The 23758-nt window shown below is 39.8% G+C and overlaps 1 protein-coding gene across 16 annotated transcripts in view; it reads right to left on the minus strand.

Moving 5' to 3' along the window:
* Positions 1-21988, minus strand: part of BPTF (bromodomain PHD finger transcription factor) — a 124887-nt gene extending 102899 nt beyond the window's left edge. For 6 of the 16 annotated variants that reach the window (XM_074319901.1, XM_074319898.1, XM_019732876.2 and 3 more), the window contains exon 1: positions 21152-21986. In XM_074319901.1, the coding sequence (XP_074176002.1) occupies positions 21152-21758 (607 nt within the window). In that variant the 5' untranslated portion in view covers positions 21759-21986. Of the gene's footprint in view, positions 1-21151 lie in introns of all 16 variants that reach the window. The other 10 variants (XM_074319899.1, XM_074319894.1, XM_074319897.1 and 7 more) reach the window with 4 other exon arrangements.
* Positions 21989-23758: the final 1770 nt, after the last annotated feature.

Here is a 23758-nt window from a genome sequence, read left to right on the forward strand (position 1 = left end):
TCTAGATGAGTAAAAATTAATTCACATCAGAAGAAACTCACTAATTTCAGAAGTTACCTTCAAGCCTTACTACTCAAAATGTGATTGGTATTACCTACAATGCTTGAGAGAAATTCAGAATCTCAGGCCTCACCCCAAGCCTACTAAATTAGGATTTGCCGTTCATCAAATTTTTCAGGTGATTCACATACTCATTAAAGTTTGAGAAGCTGCCTTAAAACAGTCCATCCTAAAACTGGAGGTGCAGCAAAATCACTCGGCAAGCTGTTAAGAGTAGTGTCAAAATGCAACCCAAATTTACAAAAACCCATAGTGAAGCTCAGTACTCTGTATTTTTTTTTTTTCTTTCTCTCCAGATAATTCTGATATGCAACCAAGTTTGAAAACTACTGCTTTACAGAAACTGGATATTCCCCCAACCAAGCAGAGACTTTTGTGGAAACTCAAGCAACAAAACTAAGAGGTTGCCTCAGGAGGCGTAATTAGAATAGAACTGATGTGAAAGGAAGCTGAAGCCTAATCAAAGACATTAATAAGCCTACAAAAAAGAAAATGCTAAGGATGGAAATTGGTCTGCCTGAATTCTGGGGGGAAATAAAGAGAACCAAAGAACAAGAATTTGTCAATGAATTTCTAGCATCGTCTAGGTTAAGGGAGAGAATTTCTTGACTGAGTAACAAAGATTCTGATAGGTTATTACCTTAACAGAGAATTATGTTACTATGTCCAGATACTTTATTTAAATGACCTGGCAGTTGTTGAGGCAAAACTTTCCATCTTTTGTATTCCATAATTGAAATGGAAATAAGTCTACTTAATAAGGCCTACAGGGACGCTCTCTGAACTCTTTGGAAGAACTGGTCAACACTCACCAAGTGTTAACCATTGCTTGAGGTCCTTTCCTACATGCCTGAGTTTTTAAAATATGCACTGTGCACATGATCTGTATTTGTTTTAACAACAAAACAAAACTTCTCTACATTTTAAACAGATATTGCCTTAATTTGTTGAAGTCGCAAGAAATCCTAGACCTTTTCCAAGGCCCTGATCAAATGTCACCTCTTCTGTCTCTCCTGCGCCTCCTGGCACTGTGCTTCTCTGACACTTGGTACAGCTCTCCATTAGAGTGTGAGCACATTTATATTACAGGCAATTATTCATGTACCCCCAGCTCATTTGTTAACTTCTTTAGAGCACAGACCACGTGTTAGTTATTATAGTAACTGAAAGGTATTTGTTCAACTGATGACACCCAAAAGCAGAAACTACCTGCAGAGGGTGGAGGTCCAGGGTTGAGTTCATGCCAAGATTAAAACCCAGATGCCACTGTAGATTTTTCATTTTGGCCTTTACATTTTTATTGTATTAATTCCAAAAAGAGTATTTACAGAGTGTTTTCAGACTTTTAAACCCCAGAACTCTACATACAACGTGTGCTTCTAAAGGGGAAAATGTAATATTGCCCACCTATTTGCAAATGGTATATGAGAAAGATACCAGGGCCGGCCCGGTGGCTCAGGCGGTTGGAGCTCCATGCTCCTAACTCCGAAGGCTGCCGGTTCGATTCCCACATGGGCCAGTGGGCTCTCAACAACAAGGTTGCCAGTTCGATTCCTCGACTCCCGCAAGGGATGGTGGGCAGCGCCCCCTAAAACTAACAACGGCAACTGGACCTGGAGCTGAGCTGCGCCCTCCACAACTTTATTGTTCCCCACTAAAGTCCTGTTCCCCTTCCCCAATAAAATATTTAAAAAAACAAAACAAAACAAAAAACATGAGCTTTTTCAGTTGAATGTGTCCCTAAAAATCGCATTTTCTTCTGGGATTTGCTACTCAAAGTGGACATTTAAATGAAATAAGACTTATTTTTGAGAACTGCTACCAAAAAAACAAAAACCATCTCTATTTGCCAGGCAATATGATTTACCTATGTAGAAAATCCCAAGAAATCTACCATAAAATAAATAAATAAATAAATAAATGAAGTTACTAGAACAACGTGAGTTTAGCAAGGCCAAAAAGACCAATACACAAAAATCTACTGTATTTCTATTGTAACAATAAACTTGGAAACTCAAATTTTAAAAAGTACCAATTATAATAGCACCAAAAATCGTGAAATACTTAGGTAACAGTACATGCAGGACCAGTATGCTGAAAACGATAAAACACTGATGAAAGATCAAAGACCTAAATTAATGGAGAGAGAGAATGTACTCATGGATTGGAAGATTCACTATTGTTAAGATGTCAATTTTCCCCAAATTAAATAAGAGATTCAACACAATCCCCATCAAAATCCCAAGAGGATATTTTATACATATTGATAAGCTAATTCAAAAATATAAACAGAAAGACACAGGAACTAGAATAACCAAAATAATTTTGAAAAAAAGAAAGTTGGACAACTAACTCATACTACCTTATTTTAAGAGTTAACTAAAGCTACTGTAAACAAGACAGTAATCAAGTAATCTTGATTACTTGCAGCAAAAGGACAGACACAGAGATCATTGGAACAGAGTCCAAAAATAGACTCACAAATATGGTCAATTGTATTTTTACAAAGATGCGAAGGATAAGCAACGGAGAAAGGATTTTATTTCAACAAATGGTAATGGAACAATTGGACATCCATATGCCAGAAAACAGAAGCTCAACTCCTATTTCACACCTTATACAAAAATTAACTCAAAATGAATTGTACACCTAAATATGAAACCTGTAACATTTCTAGAAGAAATCCAAGAAAATCTTTGTGACCTAGGGTTAGTTTGGCCAGGGATCAGCGAAACTATAACCCACAAGAGATAAATGTTTGGAAAAAATAATCCAAAGAATATTTGGTGATGTGAAAATAAGGTGAAATTCAAATTGCATATCCATCAAGTTTTACTGGAATACAGCCCTTCTCATTCGTTTATATATTGTTTCTGCTGCTTTCTTGCTACAATGGCACAGTTCCAACAGACTGCAACCAAAATGGAAAACTTTTGCTCTTGGAAAGACACTGTTTAGAGCATGAAACACAAACCACAGACACAGAGAAAATATACGCACATCACATAGGCATTACAAAGTACTTACATCCAAAATGTATAAAGAATTCTTACTACTCAATAAGTCAGCAACCCAGTTAAAACATCTTCAACAAAGATTTCATTTATCTTTCCACCAAAGATGCTATATAAATGGGAAATTAAAAGATGCACATGAAAAGATTTTAAGCTCCTTTAGTCATTAGGGATAAGCAAATTAAAACTACAATGATATACCCCTACACACCTATTAGGGTAGCTAAAATGTAATGATAAATAAATAAAGCAACTAACAATATCAAGTGCTAAGGAAGATGTGGAGCAACTGGAAGTCTCATACATTTGCTGGTGAAAATGCAAAATGGTGTAGCTACTTTGGAAAACAGTCTGGCAGGTTCTTATAAACATACAACTCAGAGAAACCCAACTCCTGGTATTTACCTAAAATAAATGAAAACTTGTTCATACAAACACCATTATGCAAACGTTTACGCTAAGGATTAGGCAATATTATGAAATCTAATATAATTCTACTAATTAACATAGGAGAAAAGTTGTATGATCACCTCAAAAGAATCTAGGAATACATCTGATGAAATAAATAGCCACATACGAATAAAAAAAAAAAAAACTATATGTGTGACAACGTGGAGATTCTTACCTGATTTAGTAAAATGCTAGAACACTAGGGGATGGGGGGAAGGAAAATTCAGAAAGAAATCCAGCCGGCCCAGTGGCCCAGGTGGTTGGAGCGCAGTGCTCCTAACGCCCAGGTAGCCAGTTTGATTCCCACATGGGCCAGTGAGCTGCGTCCTCCACAGCTAAGATTGTGAACAACAGCTCTCCCTGGAGCTGGGCTGCCATGAGCAGCCGGAGATTGGCGTGAGCTGCCGGTGGGCTACCGTGTGCCACCATGAGTGGCCGGCAGCCAGCGTGAGCTGCTGTGAGCAGCCAACCGACGACTGGTGACCGACTGCCTCAGCCGGGGGAGTGCAAGGCTCCTAATACCAGCATGGGCCAGGGAGCTGTGTCCTACACAACTAGACTGAGAAACAACGGCTTGAACCAGAGGGTGGGGGGCGGGGGGGGGTGGAAGAAGGGGGGGAGAAAAAGAAAGCAAGCAAACAGATATAGGTGAATATACTCAACACAATTTAAGGTCTAAAACTAAAAGCCAGCCTAAGAATTAACAGTGAAATAGTAACATCAGTTCCATGAAATTGAGAAAGCACACTAATAAGATGCCTATCATTACAACTAATATTTAACACAGTTTTGGGGTGGTAGGCAATGCAATTTGAAAAGAAAAAAAGGAGATATAAAAAAAGGCACGTGCATATGATTCATGTTTGCCAATCATACAATTTTATTCCTAGAAAATCCAACCCAATCAACAAATAAGCTATTAGAAACAATTAGGAAAAATAAGTGGTTAAATCCAAATTAACTTTTAAAATCCATGACGTCTCCACTAGAAGCTCCATGACAGCAGATATTTTTGTAGACAAGTTCTTTAAACATATAGTAAGATTTCATAGTATAAGCGAAAAGATTTACAAAATCAATTATGTATTATCCAATTGTATTAAAAAATGTTTCTACACATGTGAGTACTCACTTATATGCATACACACATATTCACACAAAGATTGTAACCTAAGGAGAGTAACCAAAATATTACTATCTTCTGAGCTTTCTAAATTTTCTGTATTTCTTTCCAGGTTTAAGTGCAAAAAGCAAAAACAAAATTTAAAGTTCTTACTAGATTTTCAGAAGTGTTGTTTTTAAAATTCAAAGCTTTTTTCCTAATTATCCAAATCACAGATGTCAAGAGTGCAAGAGCTAAAAAGGGGAATGGGCAAACTATGGCCCACCACAGCCTGGTTTTGTACATGAAGTTTTATTCATTATTGACTACAGATGCTTTCATGCTACAATGGCAGAGTTGAGTAGTGACCACCAGACCCTCAAAACCTAAACTATTTACTATTTGGCACTTTTAGAGAAAGTTTGCCAATCTCTGGCCCATTAAATCATCTACTCCAGTTTATACTTTACAAATGAGTAAATTGACACCTGTAGAGGAATGACTTCTCTAAGATCAAACTCAAACTAAGGAGCAATGCACAATTCCATTCTCACCTAGCCAGAAAATTCTCAAAACAGACATTGCCGTACCCACTTCCCCCAGTTTGAGAGCTAAACCTCAGATTCTCATATCACAAGTGAATAAGTATGTTTACCAATAAATTGATGAGGAAAAGGACTTTGGGCCTAATCTGTATCCAAGAACACCTGCTAAAGGTCTGAGTAAACCTTGGTAGTCTAGAAAAAGCTAATTTAAAAGCCACATAAGCACAGATTAAGGAAGGTTTAAGAATTAAGTGATGGGTGTATAACCTGCTTCAGCCTAAGACATTTGCCATTCATTTATAATTGCCTATTAAATGTAACCCAACAATCCCACTCCTACAATCTACATTATAGAAAAACCGGTCCAGGTGACCTAAGATATATCTAGCACATTTAGAATAGCACCATTTGTAAAAGCAGAAAGAGACTAAAATTTCAACAGGGCTACTTTTTCAAGGCAAATATTAACAGAAAATGCAGTTATGTATTAATGGGGGGGGGGACCACTTCAGGTCTTTACCTTACATACTTGGACCCTGTTGGCATTTAAGTTTGTGACACCGGCCATAAACATCTCCACTATTAGGTTTCTTCCAAAACACAGGGAAGATTCTTAACTAAGCTATTTAGGTAATAAGGCAATCTTACAAGTTTACAGATGATCAGAAATCTGAGGCATTCACCCAGATAATTCAGACTGAAGAGTTCAAATGTATTTGAAATTACAGTAAAACTGCTTTTTAATTTTTTTCTTATTTGCATTAACACTTTGAACGTAGAGGAAGGCTTGAGGAAAAGAACATAAGGTGGAGAAAAGAGTAACTTACTGAGTTATGCTTCAAGGAGCGGTGAAATAATTTTGATGTCTAGAAGAATGGAGAACTATGCTGATAGGATTAGCAATTTTAAATGTTGGACTATTTCCTGAGACAAGTCTCAATATAGCTATACTAGCATTAGAAGGAAAAGGACAAGAAGAGAAATTCCGCACAGATTAATCTGTGCATTTCTGAAATACTTTTTAAGTTCCATAAATAGAATATACTATAAACAGACAGACCTCAAAGAGGCAATGTTAACACACTGAAATCAAGCAGGAAGCCATGACAGTAAAATACAGAAGAAACTGCACCTACTGAACATGGCCATTCAGTAAGAATCACTTGGCCGTGCAGTCTCCCAAGTGTGTGAATTCTAGAACACATCCATGACTAGAGAGGAGTCTAAACATTAATTTTCTTAGCAGATCTCCAGAGGTTCCAGAGTTGGCATTTAACCTCACTTAAGTAACAAAAGAATTCCGCTCAAAAAAAGCAATGAATTTTCCTTGAAAATTATAAGCTACATTATCTGGCCAGATAATTTATAATAAATTACTTATTTATATTATAATAAATTATAATTATTAAATTATAAATTAAAAATAAATTATCTGCCCTGAAAAGGTTTTAGATAGGAGAACCCAGACACACTGGGACACATCAGTATGTCACAATTCAGCTCACAGACCAACTTTTAAACTTTTACAACATAGGAACTCTCTAAATTATCAAATTAAATTTCTCAACCAAAAGTCTCTGAGTTTTAATCCTTCTTTCCCTTCTGTCCGACATCTGTGATTCCTAGCTTAACTTTATCTGGACTGTGGCAGATTTTCTAAAACCAAGTGTTAACTGCCCACCTCCTCCCCCGACCACAAGAACCATAAATGAGATCAGTCCTCTCGAAGATGATCTCAAGACTTGGTGCAGAAATTCAATGCCATCATATACATAAATGACACTGGGCCAACGACATCTCAACAAAGGAGGACCAGAGCCAAACTGCTGCGGCCACCCAGGCTGTGCAGGATTTGGAGAACATAAAAGGCCTGAGGAAAAGCACTGCGAGGTAAATTCTCCGTCTAGCAGAAGCAGACTGACTACAACAGCACGGTCAGTCCGAGAGACTGTTCTGTGATGATATGAAATGACCCAGGTGTTCTACATCTACGTGGTGCGACACAGGAGCCACTAGCCACACGTGGCTACTGGGCACTTGAAACGTAATTAGTGCCACCGAAGAACTCAAGTTTGCACCTTATTTAAATGTAAGTAGCCACCTGTGGCTAATGGATGCCACACTGGACAGCGCAGAAAAGAATCCAGAGACTTTCTTTGACTAGTACACTCAGTTCAACAATTTCCTGTGCTGCCTACTGCAGACCAGAGACGGAGCCAGGCGCTAAGAAGATGAATGAACCCTCCCTGCCCTAACGTAGGTTCTAGTGAAGGGGACTGCCAGATAACTAACAGTCCATTTCAGTACAACGTCTTAACAAATAAAGGTACAATGACAAAGAGGGCAAATAATCCTTCCTAAGTGTTTAACAGTAACGGAGCCTCAAAACACATGAAGGGTGACAGAACTCCAAAGAGAAATAGGCACATCTGTAACAATACTTGTAGACTTCTTAGTAATCAACAGAACAAGCAGATGGAGAATCAGCACGGATACAGACCTTATCACTGCAAACAACTTGACCTAACTGACACTTATGGAACACTCCACCCGACAGGAGAATACACCTTCTTTCCAAGTACACCTGGAATCTTCACTTACACACACAATATTTTGGGGCACAAAACCAAACTTCAAATTTTTTTTTAATAAAATTAAAGTCATGCAACATAATGAAACAAAATTAGAAATCAGTAACAGAAAGAGACTTAGAAACCCCCCAAATATTTGGAAACTAAACAACATACAAATAAATGCACAGGTCCTGAGGGGGAGGGGAGAAGTAAAGGGACTTAGCACCACCTAGGGAAAGGGAATGGTGACCAAAGCAAGCCGCGGAAAGTGATAAATGGATGACTCGGCGTTAATCATCACAGCAGTAAGTAACTATAAAGTGTGTGAGGGGAACTACAAAGAATTCAGTATTACTTGACCATCAAATTCAAGGTGAAGACAAGTTATGACTAAAAGAAATTTAGAAATTGACTCATCCTTGACCCTTTCCCTCACCCCCTATCTAACCAATCACTAAAATGTGTCACTCTAAGTCCTAAATCATTTTTTGACTTATTCTCTCCATCCCCAGGGATACTAACCTAATAAAAGATGTTACCTGGTCTACTTCAATAGTCTAATTCCCTTCATCAATTCTTATCCCACTCTAATTTGTTCTCTATTCTATAACCAGAGGGACTTTTTAAAAAAACACACAAATCTGATCACATCACTCCTACTTAAAATCCCTCCTAGTTTTCCCTCCAGTCCATTGCACATGGTGATCCTGCGGCCTAGAATCCTCCTTCCCCGCCCTTCAGCTGGCTACTTTAATTTTGAGCTTAATTGTCACCTCTTCAGGGAGTCTTCTCTGACTCCCCCCCTACCACCCGACCAGATCGAATTTACTTGCCCTCTTTCGAAACATTTCTCTCATTGATACCCAGGCCACCTTCCCTGCTACACCAGGGCAGGGGCCATATCTGATTTATTTGTGGCTACATCCCAGAAAGTGCCTGAAACACAGCAGGTGCTCAATAGGTATTTTTTGAATAAATGAACGAATCAATGAAGCAACAAAGGATGAGGCTGAAGGGAATTCAAAGCCAATTCACAGACTATCCACATACACTAAAGCACACAATCATTTTTCCACTGAAGATTTTTAAGAAAGGGCCCAATGTGGTCAAAACCGTCTTAGAGCAGAGCAGTGTGTAGAAGGATGGATGTGAGAGAAATGAATGAACAAAGGGAGGCCAGGCAGGCAGGCTTGTTCCTTCAGGAAGCCAAGTGAGGGATGAAGAGGGCCTGATTTAGGGAGCCATCAGCACAGATGGACACGTGAGCTGAAAAGTACTTAAGAGAGATATAAGGTGTAAACTGAACAGGACCTGGTGACAAGCCTGCACCTGGAGAGTGAGGCATAGGGAGGAGTTTGTTACTTCCCCTCTTCTGACTTGGGGAAGGAAATGGGAGGTTGGGAGTGGTCACTGCAGCATGAGTTCTATTTGCAACATGTTGAATTTGATGTGCCTATAGGACATCTAAGTGGAAGGGTTCAAGAAGTATTCCTCCATTGGTGAGTTAAAACACAGGAAAGAAATCGTAACTACAAACAGAGATTTGGGTATCAGAGGCCATGGAAGTATTAAATTTTATTAGTCAAAGAAATGCAAATTCAAACAGAACTTTTAACCCACTGAATGCAAAGATGGTTTATAAAAAACCAGTGCTGGAGAAACGGGCACTTTCACACACTGCTGGTGGAAGTATATTTATTATATTTGTAATATAATGATATATCATATGTATAAAGTATACATTATTATATATTACATAACACATGTTTTATATAACATTTATATTAATAACATATTAGTAATATGTATTGAAAGCCTTAAAAACAAAATCAGGGATGTGAACCAAGATTTATCTGAAAGGATGGTCACTAAAAGTAATCACAAACAGTATAGCTTAACTATTTGGTAACGCCTTAGGATGGAATCTTATGTAGTATTAAAAGTCATACTATGTCAGCCCCCTCTCATTCCAATAAATTCTATCTGCCAAGGCCAGATAATTGTTCAAGAAGCTCAGATTCATCATGACATATTCCAGTTTAAAAACATTCAATGACTCCCTACTGCCTACAAGTACAAATTCCTCAGGCTGGCATTTATTCAAATTGGACCAAATTATAATCTCCATTTCTCTGGTCTTATCTCCTTATCACTCAAACCACAAGTATGTAGTCCCTAAACATGCATCTTTCTGTCATATGTTACATTTTGCAATCCTTCCCGTTCAACAGTCTCCTAAAGAAATCCTATCCAACCTTCAAAGTGTATCTAAAATTCAACCTTATTCTTGACACCGTTTCTGATCTCCCAATGGAATGTGACCTCTCTCCCTAATTCGGTTTTTCTTATAAAACACTTAATCATTGTCTGCCCTGTGTTATAGTTATTTATGCATTGTGTTATTTATTCCTTCTAAAGAATAAAGGTCCTAAGAGCAGGGACCATTTTATCCATCTCTGCATCTCTCTGAAGCTTTTAACAGTATATTGCACACTTTATAAGTATTAGACAAATTATTTTGTTAATGTTTTAATCACATTATAAAGAAATATTTAAATGAGACTTCTGTTTATATATGACAAATTTGTAACATGAGTTACAAATACTTTTTCCTCTCAACACTTGGTAAATTGACAGCAAAGAAATACAAAAAGTAAAAACATGTTAGAACAAAGAGAAAAGAACCACAACGAGATATCACTTCACACCTGTTAGAATGGCTGTTATCAAAAACACAAGAAATAACAAGTGTTGGTGAGGATGTGGAAAAAAGGGAACCCTTGTGGCCTATAGGTAGAAATGTAAATTGGTGCAGCCACGATGGAAAATAGTATGCAGGTTCCTCAAAAAATTAAAAACAGAACTACCATATGATCCAGCAATTCCACTTCTGGGTATATACCCAAAGGAAAAGAAATCACTATCTCAAATAGATATCTACACCCCCATCTTCATTGCAGCATTATTTACAATAACCAAGACATGGAAACAACCTAAGTGTCCATCAACCCATCAACAGATGAATGGATAAAGAAAATGTGATAGATTCACAAACACACACAAACACATCAATATTATTCAGCCATAAAAAAAGAAGGAAATCCTGCTATTTGTGACAGTAAGACCGACCTTGAAGGCGTTATGCTAAGTGAAATAAGTCAGACAAAGAAAAGACAAATACCGTATGATCTCACTTATATGTGGAATCTAAAACAAAACCAAGTTCACAGCTACAGAGAATAGATTTGCCAGAGGCAGGGGTGCAGGTGGAAGAAATGGGTGAAGGGGGTCAAAAGATACAAAATTCCAGTTATAAAATAAGTAAGTCATGGGGATATAATGTACAGCATGGCAACTACAGTTAATAATGCCATACTGACTATATCTGAAAGTTGCTAAGAAAGTAAATCTTAAAAGTTCTCATCACAAGAAAAGAAGTTCTTGTAACTATGTATGTGACAGATGTTAACCAGACTTATGTATGCATTTATTGAATCATGTTATATATCTGAAACAAATACAATATTACATGTCAATTACATCTCAATTTTTAAAAAATAAATAGAAGGTGGCTCAGGGTTCCTAACAAGACATTTTAGTAAAGTGTGCGTACTGTAAAGTGTGATTCCACACCTTCCCTCATCCAGCTCCCCAGGACATCAGGCATACATTCCCCGTTGCAGACCCCTACTCCCAGCCCCAGATAAGAAATTAAAGAAACCTTCCCTTAAGAAAACAAACAGACTCTTAGGAGAAAAATAAAAGCGTGAAAGAGAAAACAATAAAAAATAAACAGAAACAAAACAAATACTGATATCTGGGGTTCCACCAAAAAAATGTTGGCTCACTGCCAAATTCCTGTGCATGAAACCCACCTGTTGACAAACCACGGCTACCCACCAAGCACTACCCAATGCCTCCCTCCCAAATATGAACAGCTAAGGCTCATCAGGCATTTGAAAAAGGCCTCCAGTAAGAAAGAGAGAAAACAGAAGAATAGAATCTGAGGAAACAAAAGAAACAGAAGCAAACTTAAAAGAGATAAGAGAGGATGCTGCACCCAAGAAGAGGATGCTCTGAAAAAGGAACAAAGAAAAGAGCTTTAGGAAATTGTGTATCGTAAATAATTATTATGTTAGCTGAACTTTCCAAATTCAATAACAAGGAAAGAAAATTCAGTAACAAATAAAAACTGGGCAAAATATTTAAACAGACACTTCACCAAAGATTTGCTTCACAGACAGATCAACAGCACTGCTCACTAGGAAAATGCAATCGCAACCATAATGAAACATACCACCTATCAGGATCACAGGAAGCCTCACCCATTGCTGGTGGGAATGCAAAATGGTAAATCCACCTTGGAAAACAGTTTGGCAGGAGGAGGAGGGAAAAGGGTTGACAAAAGGAGCATAAGGGAAATTTGGGGGAGTGATGAACTGTTCTATATATCATGATGGTAGTGATTACATGACTGTATGTATTTGCCAAAACTTAAGAGTCAAAACTGTACACTAAAAAGGGTGAATTTTATTATATATGTAAGTTGTACTTTAAATAAATTTTAAATTATCATTAATGAGAAATATAAGAAGATATGTATAAATGAACAGGAGCCTATAAAAAAGGAATAGAGACAAGTTTTGTAATTAAATATCTGATAGCTGAAATAAAAACTGATTTAATAGAAGGCTTGGAAGAGAATGAAAAAGAATTCTCCCAGAAAGCAGACCAAAAGGACAGACAAAAAGAATTTAAAAAAAACAAAAAACAAAAAAACTTAGTAAGATTAGTCTAGAAGATCCAACATCTAACTAACTAGGAGTTCAAGAAGAGAACCAAGCAAACCTGGGGGAAAATTAGCAAATAATAGAAGACATTTTCCTAGAACTAAAGCACACGAGTCTCCAGATTCAAAGGGCCCACACCAAGTACCCAGAGCACAATGAATGAAGAAAAGTTACATCAAGGGATTTATCTCTGTAAAACCTCAGCACATTGGAGACAGTGAAACAAGCCTAAAAGCTTTAGAAAGAAAAAAAAACTGACTAGACATAATGGAAATCATCAGAATGACCCTAGACTTCTCAATAGCAACACTAGCTGCGGGAACACAATAAAACGAATCTTTCAAGTACTAATTTTTAAATTTAGGATCCTATACCTAGCCAAACTATCAAGTATTAGGGTTGAAAAGGGCATTCTCATGTAATGAAAAAAAATGGGGGGGGCGGGGAGTATTATTTCTCATGCACCCATTCTTAGGAAGCAAGTAGAAGTTGTACTGAAAAAAGTAAACCAAGAAAGATGCAGGACGCAAAAAACAGAATCAACATGGGAGAGCAACAAAAAGAAGCTCCAGTGTGACGTTCACCAGACCTACAGGGCAACCAGTTCAGGTGAGAGCAGACATGCTGAGGGCTGCAGAAGGGAGAGCAACAAGGAAAAACGAGAATTGCTCCATTTGAGAGTTTGGAAAATAGTAAGGGATATTTCTCAGTAAGTGATAGTGCACTGGGCTAAGTACACAGAAGACTAACAAGCAAGTGAAAAAATAAGGCAATAATTCCAGGGAAATAGTTACAAAAAAAGTAATAACCATAGCACATTATTTGATTCAACCGTGAATAACAGTCATAACAGAGTAACCAATTCCTCATGATTGATCAAAAAACCATGCAGTAACTATAATGAGCAGAGAAAGTCAGGGTAATTATAATAGGGCTGAATTCTTACCTACGACAACAAAGTCAAGAGAGAAATGTTTAAAATTGATAAATCAAATATAAGCACATTATTTTAAAATACTGTGGTAATTATGGGGGGGGGAGCTATAAGAATTGAAAGCACTTGCCTCTGGAGAGGTCTCAGGTGGAAAGAGGTACAGTAGGGAACTGCTTTTGTTCACTACGGGTCTTTAATACTATTTCATTTTATCACTGCTCATGTACTACTTTGATAAAGACCCAATTATATGGGAAAACCTTACTGTATATAGCAAATAAAAAAAATCAGTTTGTTTAATATGATCCTATTATCTTCTGTTAAATATGTAGATAAAAACATGGTATAGAAAATGGTATTTTAAAAATACATAAAAACATTTCCAGTGGTTCTCTTTAGTTGGTAGGATTTTCCATTTCCATCTATGTATTACATGTTATTTTCCCAAAAGAGTAACTCTACACTATTTTTATGATTTTTCATTGCAATTTTTAAAAACAACTTGAGACTAGATATCAGGGAAAGGAGAGAAACAGTAAGAGGGCCATGGCTGGTTTAAAAACCTGGAAAACTGGTGTTTAAAGGAACAGGCAGAGAAAGATGGCATGGTGGAATGACCAAAGAGCTGGAATGACCAAAGAGCTAGAAGTATCAACAGTGCTTTCTCTACTTTAACCATCGTAAATAAGTAAATGTGTTATTTATTCTAGTTGGTGGACTAAAGATGTTAGATAAACGAAATTTTTAAAATGGGTAAGTTAAACATTTAACATATCTTAAATAAAGTTCTGATTTAATGTACATTTTTTCTTAAACGTGGTCCTGGAAATATGTTTATATCTTATGAGTCAGTTGATAGCTTTCGATAGAATAAAATACAACCTCACCACACTGGAAGTAAGATCCCTCCATCTTCAGTTCAGGAACAAATAGCAGCTAATTTTTACTGAATCTTTCCCACGTGCCAGGCACTGTTCTAGGCATTTCATATGTTAACTCACTTAACTCTCACAACACCTTGAATTAAGTATTATGAGATCTCCATTTTACAAATGAGGAAAGTGAGGCACAATGAATTAAGCAAAACTACCCATCATCACAGAGCCCAGATTCAAACCCATGAAGTCTGGTATCAGATTCTTCGTTCTTTAAATCTTTATGCTACTTGTGTTTCCCTGAAAATTAAGACCTAACCGGAAAATAAGCCCTAGCATGATTTTTCAGGATGACATCCCCTGAACATAAGCCCTAATGAGTCTTTTGGAGCAAAACTTAATATAAGACCGGTCTTATTTTCAGGGAAACATGGTACGTGCTATGTTTATCTAGAATCCTCAGATTCTCATACATCATGATAGCCTAAAATGTTGTGGTGGCCTTACATACGCATGCCACTCTCCTCACACTGGCAGTGTGCGGAAATCAATGGTATGACTCCACTTACACTGGTCCTTCCCTGACAGATCCTTGTGGAATTCATTCTCCAAGCCGACCTAAGACAATCCAAAAATCTTAGATATTTCTAACGACTTATAATCCAGCTCTCTTTCATCCTAAGAGAACTTGGTTTTAAAATTATTGTAACAAACAAAATAAGTCTGCTTAAGATGATTCTATTAAAATTGTATTTGTAATGAGCTAGCAATTCCATTCCTTGGCTATATCCAAGAGAAACAAAAACATATTGTACAAAATTCTACACAGGAATGTTCCCAGGAGCATTATTTATAATAGCCAAAAAGTAGATACAATTCCAATGTCCATGAACTCATGAATGGAGAAGCAAAATATGGTCTATCCATATAACAGAGCAGTACATGCTATAACATGCATGGGCCTTGAAAACATTATGTTAAGAAACCACAAATTTTAAATGATTCCATTTATATAAAATGTTCAGAAGAGAGAAATCAACAGACAATGAAAGTAATGGCTGCCAGGTGATGGAAAGGGGGAGGGAGAGAACGGACTAGAGGTTTCTTTTTAGGGTTCGTAAGGCCGATTGGCTCAGTTGGTTAGAGCACGGTGCTCTTAACAACAAGGTTTCCCCGGTCGATTCCCGCATGGGCCACTGTGGGCTGCGCCCTCCACAACTAGATTGAAACAGCTACTTAACTTGGAGTTGATGGGTCCTGGAAACATACACTTAAAATAAATAAAAAGTTTAAAAAAAAAAAAAAAAAAGTAATGTCCTGGAATTAGGTATTGGTGATGGTTGCACAACCCTGCAAATATACTAAAAACCACTGAATTATACACTTTAATTATACACTTTAAAAAGTATGAATTTTATGGTGTGTCTATCATCTCAATAAAGTTGCTATTTTAAAAATGAAATTTTATTAAATATGGATTGAAAATTTTTCAGCAATTTAGAAGTCCAATAAATGGTAACTATTACTGTTACTATTTTTAAAAATCATTCAGCACTCAAAAAATATTTGAGTAATATAACTTAATATCTAACAATATATATAAAATTTGAGGGGGGGGTGGTAGATGAGGGTAAAGGGGATCAAATATATAGTGATGGAAGGAGAACTAACTCTGGGTGATGAACACACAATGGGATTTATAGATGATGTAATACAGAATTGTACATCTGAAATCTATGTAACTTTACTAACAATTGTCATCCCAATAAACTTTAATTAAAAAAAATTGATATAAACCAGTAGACAAAACAATTAAAACATTATAATTATATTCACTTTTATGCATTTAATTCTTTCTGTATGATTTTTCTCTCAATCTCTTAAAGTGTATTTTGCAAGTATAAGTTGCTTTTTTTTTTTTTTAAGAAATATTCTGCCTGTGGAGGCTTACCATTTAAAGAACCGAAAGCATGGGGGGAAAAAATCAGGATAATGAGGGCCAGTGCTAACTTATGAAGCTGAGGCTATCACTGCTATAGCAGACATTCAGAGAAAGGAGAGACCAAGGTGAGCAGCAGTACTCTGGGAAGACTTCTCCGGGAAGTGGGATTGGAGCCTAGCTAAGGAGCAGGGAGGGAACCATCTGTCCAATGCAAAGAGGGCATCTAAGATTTGCTCCTGTCTGTATGGGTCACCCAGATTACTGGTCCTCCACCACTACCATCTACGTCTCGCTCCCTGCATGTCTTCTCCCCACCTCCCAAGGATTTGCAGTTACAGGGAGGATACAGGGTCTAGAGAGGAGTGAGAAAAGGAGACCTAACAAGAGACCAGAGCTCCTGGCTTTAAAATCCCCAAATCCTGCTGCACACACACATTTCAATACATAGCTCCATTTCCAAAGCTACATCAGAAGAGATGAGCGTGAACTGTACACAGGACAGTGCATTACTGCATACCTCAGACACACCTCTTTACTACGCACCCATCATGTTGCCCAACTTTCTAATAACTCTTTGGGCTCTCATTTTCTTTCTTTTAATTCTCACGTTTAACTTCTTTAGGTACTGATATCTGAAATCAGATCTCATTAATTTCCCTTATAATCCTGAATCCCTACTGCTACTGAAAGCACTAACAGTCTTACAGAAGCGTACTTGATGCATTCGTGTGTTTAGACGTTAGATGTTGCCGAGGCCTAGAGAATTCTAAGTTGAATTGATCTTCTATTCGGGGCTACAAAACCCATCCAGGTCCCCACCAGCTATCTTGTCCTCTTCCAATCCATCCTGGAGAACAGAAGCTATGCTAAACTTCCTAATGTCCCACTGAAATCATGTCTCACTTCCAGATTTCCTGACTGATCCCCCAAACCAACAAATGAAATAGATTTGAAATCGACTGGCAGGCAGATTCTCCAAAACCCATCTCCTCCAGTCATTCTCTCAATTTTGGGGGTAAAGAGCTGGCTGCACTGGTGGTTTAACATATCGTGATTTGATTTGGTTTTGTCTCATGCTCTTGCATGGTGCTGATGGGAATCCAACATATTCCTTGGATGTTCCAGGAGTGAAAAATGACTGAGGATCTATCTAGCCCAACCCTTACCCCACCGATGAGGGAAGAAAAGTACAAACGCGACAGGCCTGGTTCTCTAGGTAGTGCCCAACAATGGAGCTTTACAGTTTATTTCCTATTCAAATACTCAGGCTCTTACTAAACCAGATTACTTGCGACTGCCCACACTTTAAAATCTGTGCCTTAGTTCATGCTGCTTCCTCCCCCCACCCGTCCATCCACACTGTCCATATGCCCATCCAGGAAGCATACACTGTCCATACACCCCCACTAACTCCCCCAATAGGGTATGATCTCGCCCTCCTTTAAATCTCCACTGCCCTCTGTACCTCACTTGTAGTAATCAGGATTTACGAATATACTGAAAAGACATTTGGTTCACACAGATGGGAATAAATATTGCCAAACCAGTAACAAATTCTGCTTCAGATAATCTACAGTTCATTCATGGTATCTATACCACGGATCTCCACTGTCACAATCCTTAGAGGACATGTACCACTAACTCTCCCACGGCAACACCAGAGCTTTTGCTTTCCGAAGACATCAGAGGTACAAATGTCAAAATTCCAGCTAAACGTTCTAGGAAGTCCCACACAAGTTAAATGCAAGAACTATTCTATTTCAACTATAATTTACATTTGTTTAATTAACAAATACTTTATTTCAAGGTGCTGTCAGAACTTTACCAAATGCCTCTTCAAAATAGATTTTCTATACAATACTTCTCAAAATATTGGCCAAATACATGTCATGAAACCTATAGGCTGAAATAACTTTAAATTTTAACAATAAAAATTTTAAAAAGCTTTATGCAGCCAAATGCTTAGATTAAGCAAAACTAGATGATTTCAATTTTGTGCTAACAAATTGCCATTCCTACAGTAACATGTCATGTGAGTACCTTATATACTTACTTAAACTTTTCTCCATAAAAGGAAAACATATAATCTCCAGTGAATAAACCTTTTCAAATCTATGATTTTAGAAAATTAAGCTACTAATATCAACCAATGTTTTTGCATCATCAACAGTTATTATTACCTACAAAGTACTCAACAGATGAATGAGTTATTTCTCATACTAATTTGCTAGTACTTAAGCCAGCATTCTAGTCTACAAAAATTAATCTAAATTACCAATAAAGTATACTCCTCTTTTAGCCTTGACAGTACAACAGGATTCAAATCCACCAATCCTACTTCTTTATGCACTCTTGGGATATCTTACACCAGCCCTAGAACGTTTTTTGCTTCCAAAGCATACATACAGATACACATTACTGACAGCCTTCTTCTCAGCCTTTATTGTCTGGAAGTACAGACAAAAATACTAATGAAATTAGTGCTTTGCCAAAACAACTGTTATGCATTGTTACTCACTGTAGGAAAGTGGATACATTCTAAAAGTTTAAAACACAAAATGTATCATCCCTTCTACTGTAATCTTGAGAAATAATGTCTCAAAAAGTAAAACATCCAACAAGTTAACATCATATCCAATAAAGGAAGGAAAATGCCTGGCAAGCGATATGAAATAGCAGCTCAAAACACACTAACTCTGCTACAAAAACATTCACTGTTCAAACTATCAAAATCTAATTGACCAATTTTCAGTTTCCCAAATCCAAAACATTTTGGAGTTATGGTATCCACTGTAGCCTTATCAAAACTTCATCTGTCACAAGTTCTCACCTACTAACAATCATTTATCCAACCAATCTTTGATGAGCATCCGCTACATGCCAAGACACTGAGCCAGGAAATGTAGGGGATGTAAGGTTAATATAAGGATGTATAATCTTTAATTTCATGTAAAGATAGGACAAGTATACACAAGATAAAGTATAAATGTCCTTAAGAAAAAAATGTCATGTAAGTACACAAATATACAAGTATTTTTTTAAAAAGGAAACACAAATTGTAATTTAATTCAGCATATATATAGCTACCAATCCTAAATTTGCTAGGCCTTCAAAGAGAAGTTAATGTTAGCTGAACTGCCCTGCTAAAACACCTTACATCTGTCTAACCTGAAAAAAAACCTGCCTGGGATAATGTAATTCAGTTTCCAGGGGTTTCAATTCTGGGCTCTTGGTAGAGAAGACCACATGTGATTTCTTAAAGTAAAAATTATTACTATAAAAGACATACAAAAATTACGTTGGCAAGAAATGAAAAGTGGCATCGTCCCTGCTACAGACAAGACAAAAAAAGTTGACACTTGATTCATTCCCTTCATTCTCCTGCCAACACCCCCACCCCACAGACAGGCAGATATTCTTACTGTCTGGCAAAAGAAATTACCTTTTTCATTTGCTGTTAAGACAATCTAAATGGAACTACACCTGGCTTAATCATCATACTCTGCCAATAAATATTTAATCATTTATAGAAAATGGAAACATTTAAATTGCCTGCATGAGCAGCTATACTTCTACGTAGTCTCTTTAAAAAAAAACAAATGACACACCTTAAGATCCTATTTCCTCATAAACTTTACTTTGTAAATGCTCTTAAAACTGGGTTCTAATTTAGTTAATCCAGATAAACAAAAATATAAAGGAAAAAAATCTTGTAGGTTATTGCTACAAGTTATGCCTTTTTCACAATTTTGTAAGATTCAACCATGTATTTAACACAAAGCAGCAATCGTGGCTTAAAAAATAAAAACGCATCTCACCACCAGCCTAGAGAAACTTTCTGTGAGAAAACAGGGGAGGAGTCACCATGGGGAAATTCATTACAGATCCAGGGAGGATTTTTATCCTTCAAAAAGGAATGAGAAGAAAAATTCATTTTCTAATAAATCCCCCTACTTCTGCGGTGTGACTTAGAAGTTGGTCCAAAAGTTCATCTTCGGCAATTGTGTCTGCATGATCAACTGTACATCTCCTGCAACAGGTGACTCAAAACTGCATTTCCCAAGCAAAGCAAAGGGATCAAACTTAATTAAGACACATGTTCCGGTGGTTTCTTATTTTTATTTTGGATTTTCGCAAAATGACTTTGAATGGGGTGAATTACCACGTTTGTTTTGGTTTTGTTTGGTTTTCTGCTTTGCTTTTTAATCAGCCATTTACCAGCAACTGTTGCACGAGCCCATTAGCACTCAATAAAAACAAACACACAGGACCAGATAAGGGTCCCCTACTAACCCAAACTGATCCATTTCCTCAACACGATTTTAAAACCACACGGTGTGCTAGGGGTGTGAAGTGAAACAAGTTGTATGTGTGTGTCCGGGTGCCACAACCTGTCTAAATCCTCAATTCCCTTTTAAGGAACAGATATAGAATAAAAATCTAAAAGAAACCACATTAGAAATGCAAAGAGGTTTGCAAAACAAGAGGCTTCTTTCATCCCCCCAAAAAACCAAACCAAAACAAGGGGGAGAAAAATGAATGCAATGGGTATGTGTGCCAAAGTTTCAATCCTGCCCGATGGAGACACTGCACTGGCACAAATTTTGAAGAGGAAAATGAGGGGGTTGGGGGTAGAGAAAGAGAGCAAGCGAGTGTGTGGCCTGCAAACTGCAACAATGCAATCTCCATTTTGAACAATGCGCCTCTATCCTCTGGTAAATCTCGTTTTTTGCCACTGGATGTGCCGTCGCATTTCCCCTCTGCTGGGGGGGAGGTGCGGGTGGGGGAGACCAGAGAGGGAGTGAGTAGAGGGGGAGGGTAGAGGAGGTGGGGAAGGAGTCTGCAGCAACTGGGCTGGGTGGGTACCTGGAGTGCTGCTGTAGGTGCTATGGCTCCTGAAGCTGCTTTCCGTGCAATAACTGGCGTCGTCGTCGTCGTCTTCCATCTCCTCCGGATAATCGGAGTCATCGTCGTCCTCTTCCATCTCATCTTCCTCGTCGTCCTCCGAATCCTGGGTCTCCTCGGCGTCGCCGTCCTCCTCCTCCTCCTCGGAGACCATGTCCTCCTCCTCCTCCTCTTCGCTCTCGTGGTCATCGTACACCACTTTGTTGACGGCCCTCCGGGCCGGGGTGGTCCGGGCCAGGTGGCCGCCCCCGCCCCCCGTCCTGCCGCCCCCGCCTCCTCGCCCCCCCCGGCCCGGGGCGCTGGTGCTGGGGGGGGCCGGCGGCGGCGGCGGCGGCGGCTTCCTCCGGCTACTGCTGCCCCCCCTGGGCGAGCTCAGCCGCGTCTTGGGCGCCACCTCAGCCTGGGCGGCGGCCCACCTGCCCCGACTGCTGCCGCGGTGCCGCGAGCGCAGCCCCCCGATGGGTCCGGACGTGGGCGGCGGCGGAGGCGGCGGCGGCGGGGCCGGGGCGCAGCGCTCCGCAGCGGGAGCCGCGGGCTGCTTGGGCGGCCTGCCCCGCCGGCCCCTCATGTTGGAGCCCAGGCGGGGGGAGAAGGGAAAGCGGAGGGGGAGGGGCGGGCGGAGGGGTGGCGGTGGGGGGCGCCGGGGCCGGGTGGGGAGGCCCGCGGGGCCGGGCGGGAGGGGCCCGGCCGGCGGAAGCGGGTGGAGGGAGAAGGCTCAATCCGAATTGCTGGGGCCCCACTCCGGATCGCCTTCAGCCGCCATCTTGTTTCTTCCCTCTCGCTCGGTGACTGGGGGAACCGACAGCGGCCGCAGGCCCGGAGCGCGGTCACGTGAGCTGCGCCGCCGACGAGCCTGGGACGGAGCGAGGCCGCGCGGCGGCCGCTAGGGGGAGCGCGGGAGCGCCGGATCGGGGGTGGGGAGCCCGGGACGCCTCCGCGCCGTGCGGCTGCACCACAGACGCAGGCGGCACGGACCAGAGGGTCGCTCCCCCGCGCGAAGTGTCCCGCGCCAAAGGCCTCGGTGACGACTGCCTCCACGGAGCCCCGCTGGAGCCTCAATTCAGCAGGGCCTCCTTCCCGCGTCTTCCCCCGTCTCCGACTCGGAGAGGAGGGAAGGGGAACCCCCAAATGTATCCCCCTCCCGCCCCCATGGGGAACTGATGCTGAAAGAGCCAGAGAGGGTATTGCGGGGGGACGGGGGGGCAACTCGAGGGACCGAGGGGGATAGGGCAGCTCCTGCGACGGAGGGAAATTAAGGGGGACGGGGAGACGAGACCCCAGAAACGTGAAACTCCGGAGGCTTGATTCTGGAGTCCTGAAATTGATGCCATTGACAACTGCTTGAGGGCTGTGCCAGGAACCACGCCCTGGGCCGCCAGACCCAGAGGGAGTCCCTCTGAGACGCCTTGGTTTAGAATCCCCGCCCGAAAAGCCTCGGATAAACTCCGGAACGCCAGCTACGTTCCAGTCTCCTCCCACCTTCCCCGGTACCCCAGCTAGAAAGTCGGCCACCTCTGCAACAACTCCCGATTTCTCGTTTGCAGTAGTGGAAAGGGTGACTACTTGCCTAAAACCTACTTCAACATGCATGTTTGTGTTATCAGGAAGTAATTTTTTTTACCTGACAAATCATCAGGTCTCGGCTTAGCCCAGGGGACGGATCAAGACGAGGAAATTTTAGCCATCCCCTCACCGAACCCGGGGGACTCAGCTCGCCATGGTCAAGGATAACTCTAGATATGAAAGGTTTCATAAACAATATTTGTTGATATAGGCGACTACCAAAGTTTCTTTCCTCTCACTAAGTGGCTTATTACAGTCATTAGAAAGAAAGGACTCTGCATGTGTGAAATGAAAATACAGGCATTAATTGCTAAATTAATTTATTCCATATATTTCATCAAAGGTGACAAACATATGCCTTCAGGGACCAGGTAAGTAATGAAATTTCATGAAGTGGGTGAAAACTTTGTCAAATGGAAGTGCCTGTGTTTTGTTTTAAGACGGAAGTTGTGGGAATGTAGGCCTAAAATAGCCAGATTGTCAAATTTTTCAAGAGAAGGTGGAAATGTGCATTGCAAATGAAATCTCACGGTTTTTAAGTGTTGGCCATTAAGTCAATTTTTTATAAACACTACGGATTGATCAAAATAAATGCAGTTCAAATATATGGCCCAGAGTCTACAAGTTTGCAAAACCTGTATCCTACACTATGTAGTGCCGTGTACTATAGGGAAGATACTAGAAAGAAATGGTGACAGCCTTCTGCCTTCACAAACTAATAGTGGAGGAACCTGTTTATCAAAAAAAATTATGATAGATGGCACAATGAAAGGTATATTGGAGTTTCTAATTGCAAGCAACAGAAAGTGACCCTGGCTCATCTAAACAGAAAAGAAACTCATGAGAAGGATACGGACACCTCCAGAATTGCTGATTCCAACAATAAAGGGGATCCAAGCTCTCCAGCTGTTGTCTTCTCCTGGCTCAAGAGCTGTGTATTCCGTGGGCCATTCTCCTTTTCCGTAAAGTGAGCTGCTTCTGGTTATTGGGGTCCACAATGGGGCT

The sequence above is a fragment of the Rhinolophus sinicus genome, linkage group LG15 (assembly GCF_036562045.2).
Source record: "Rhinolophus sinicus isolate RSC01 linkage group LG15, ASM3656204v1, whole genome shotgun sequence".
Classification (NCBI taxonomy): Eukaryota; Metazoa; Chordata; class Mammalia; order Chiroptera; family Rhinolophidae; genus Rhinolophus; species Rhinolophus sinicus.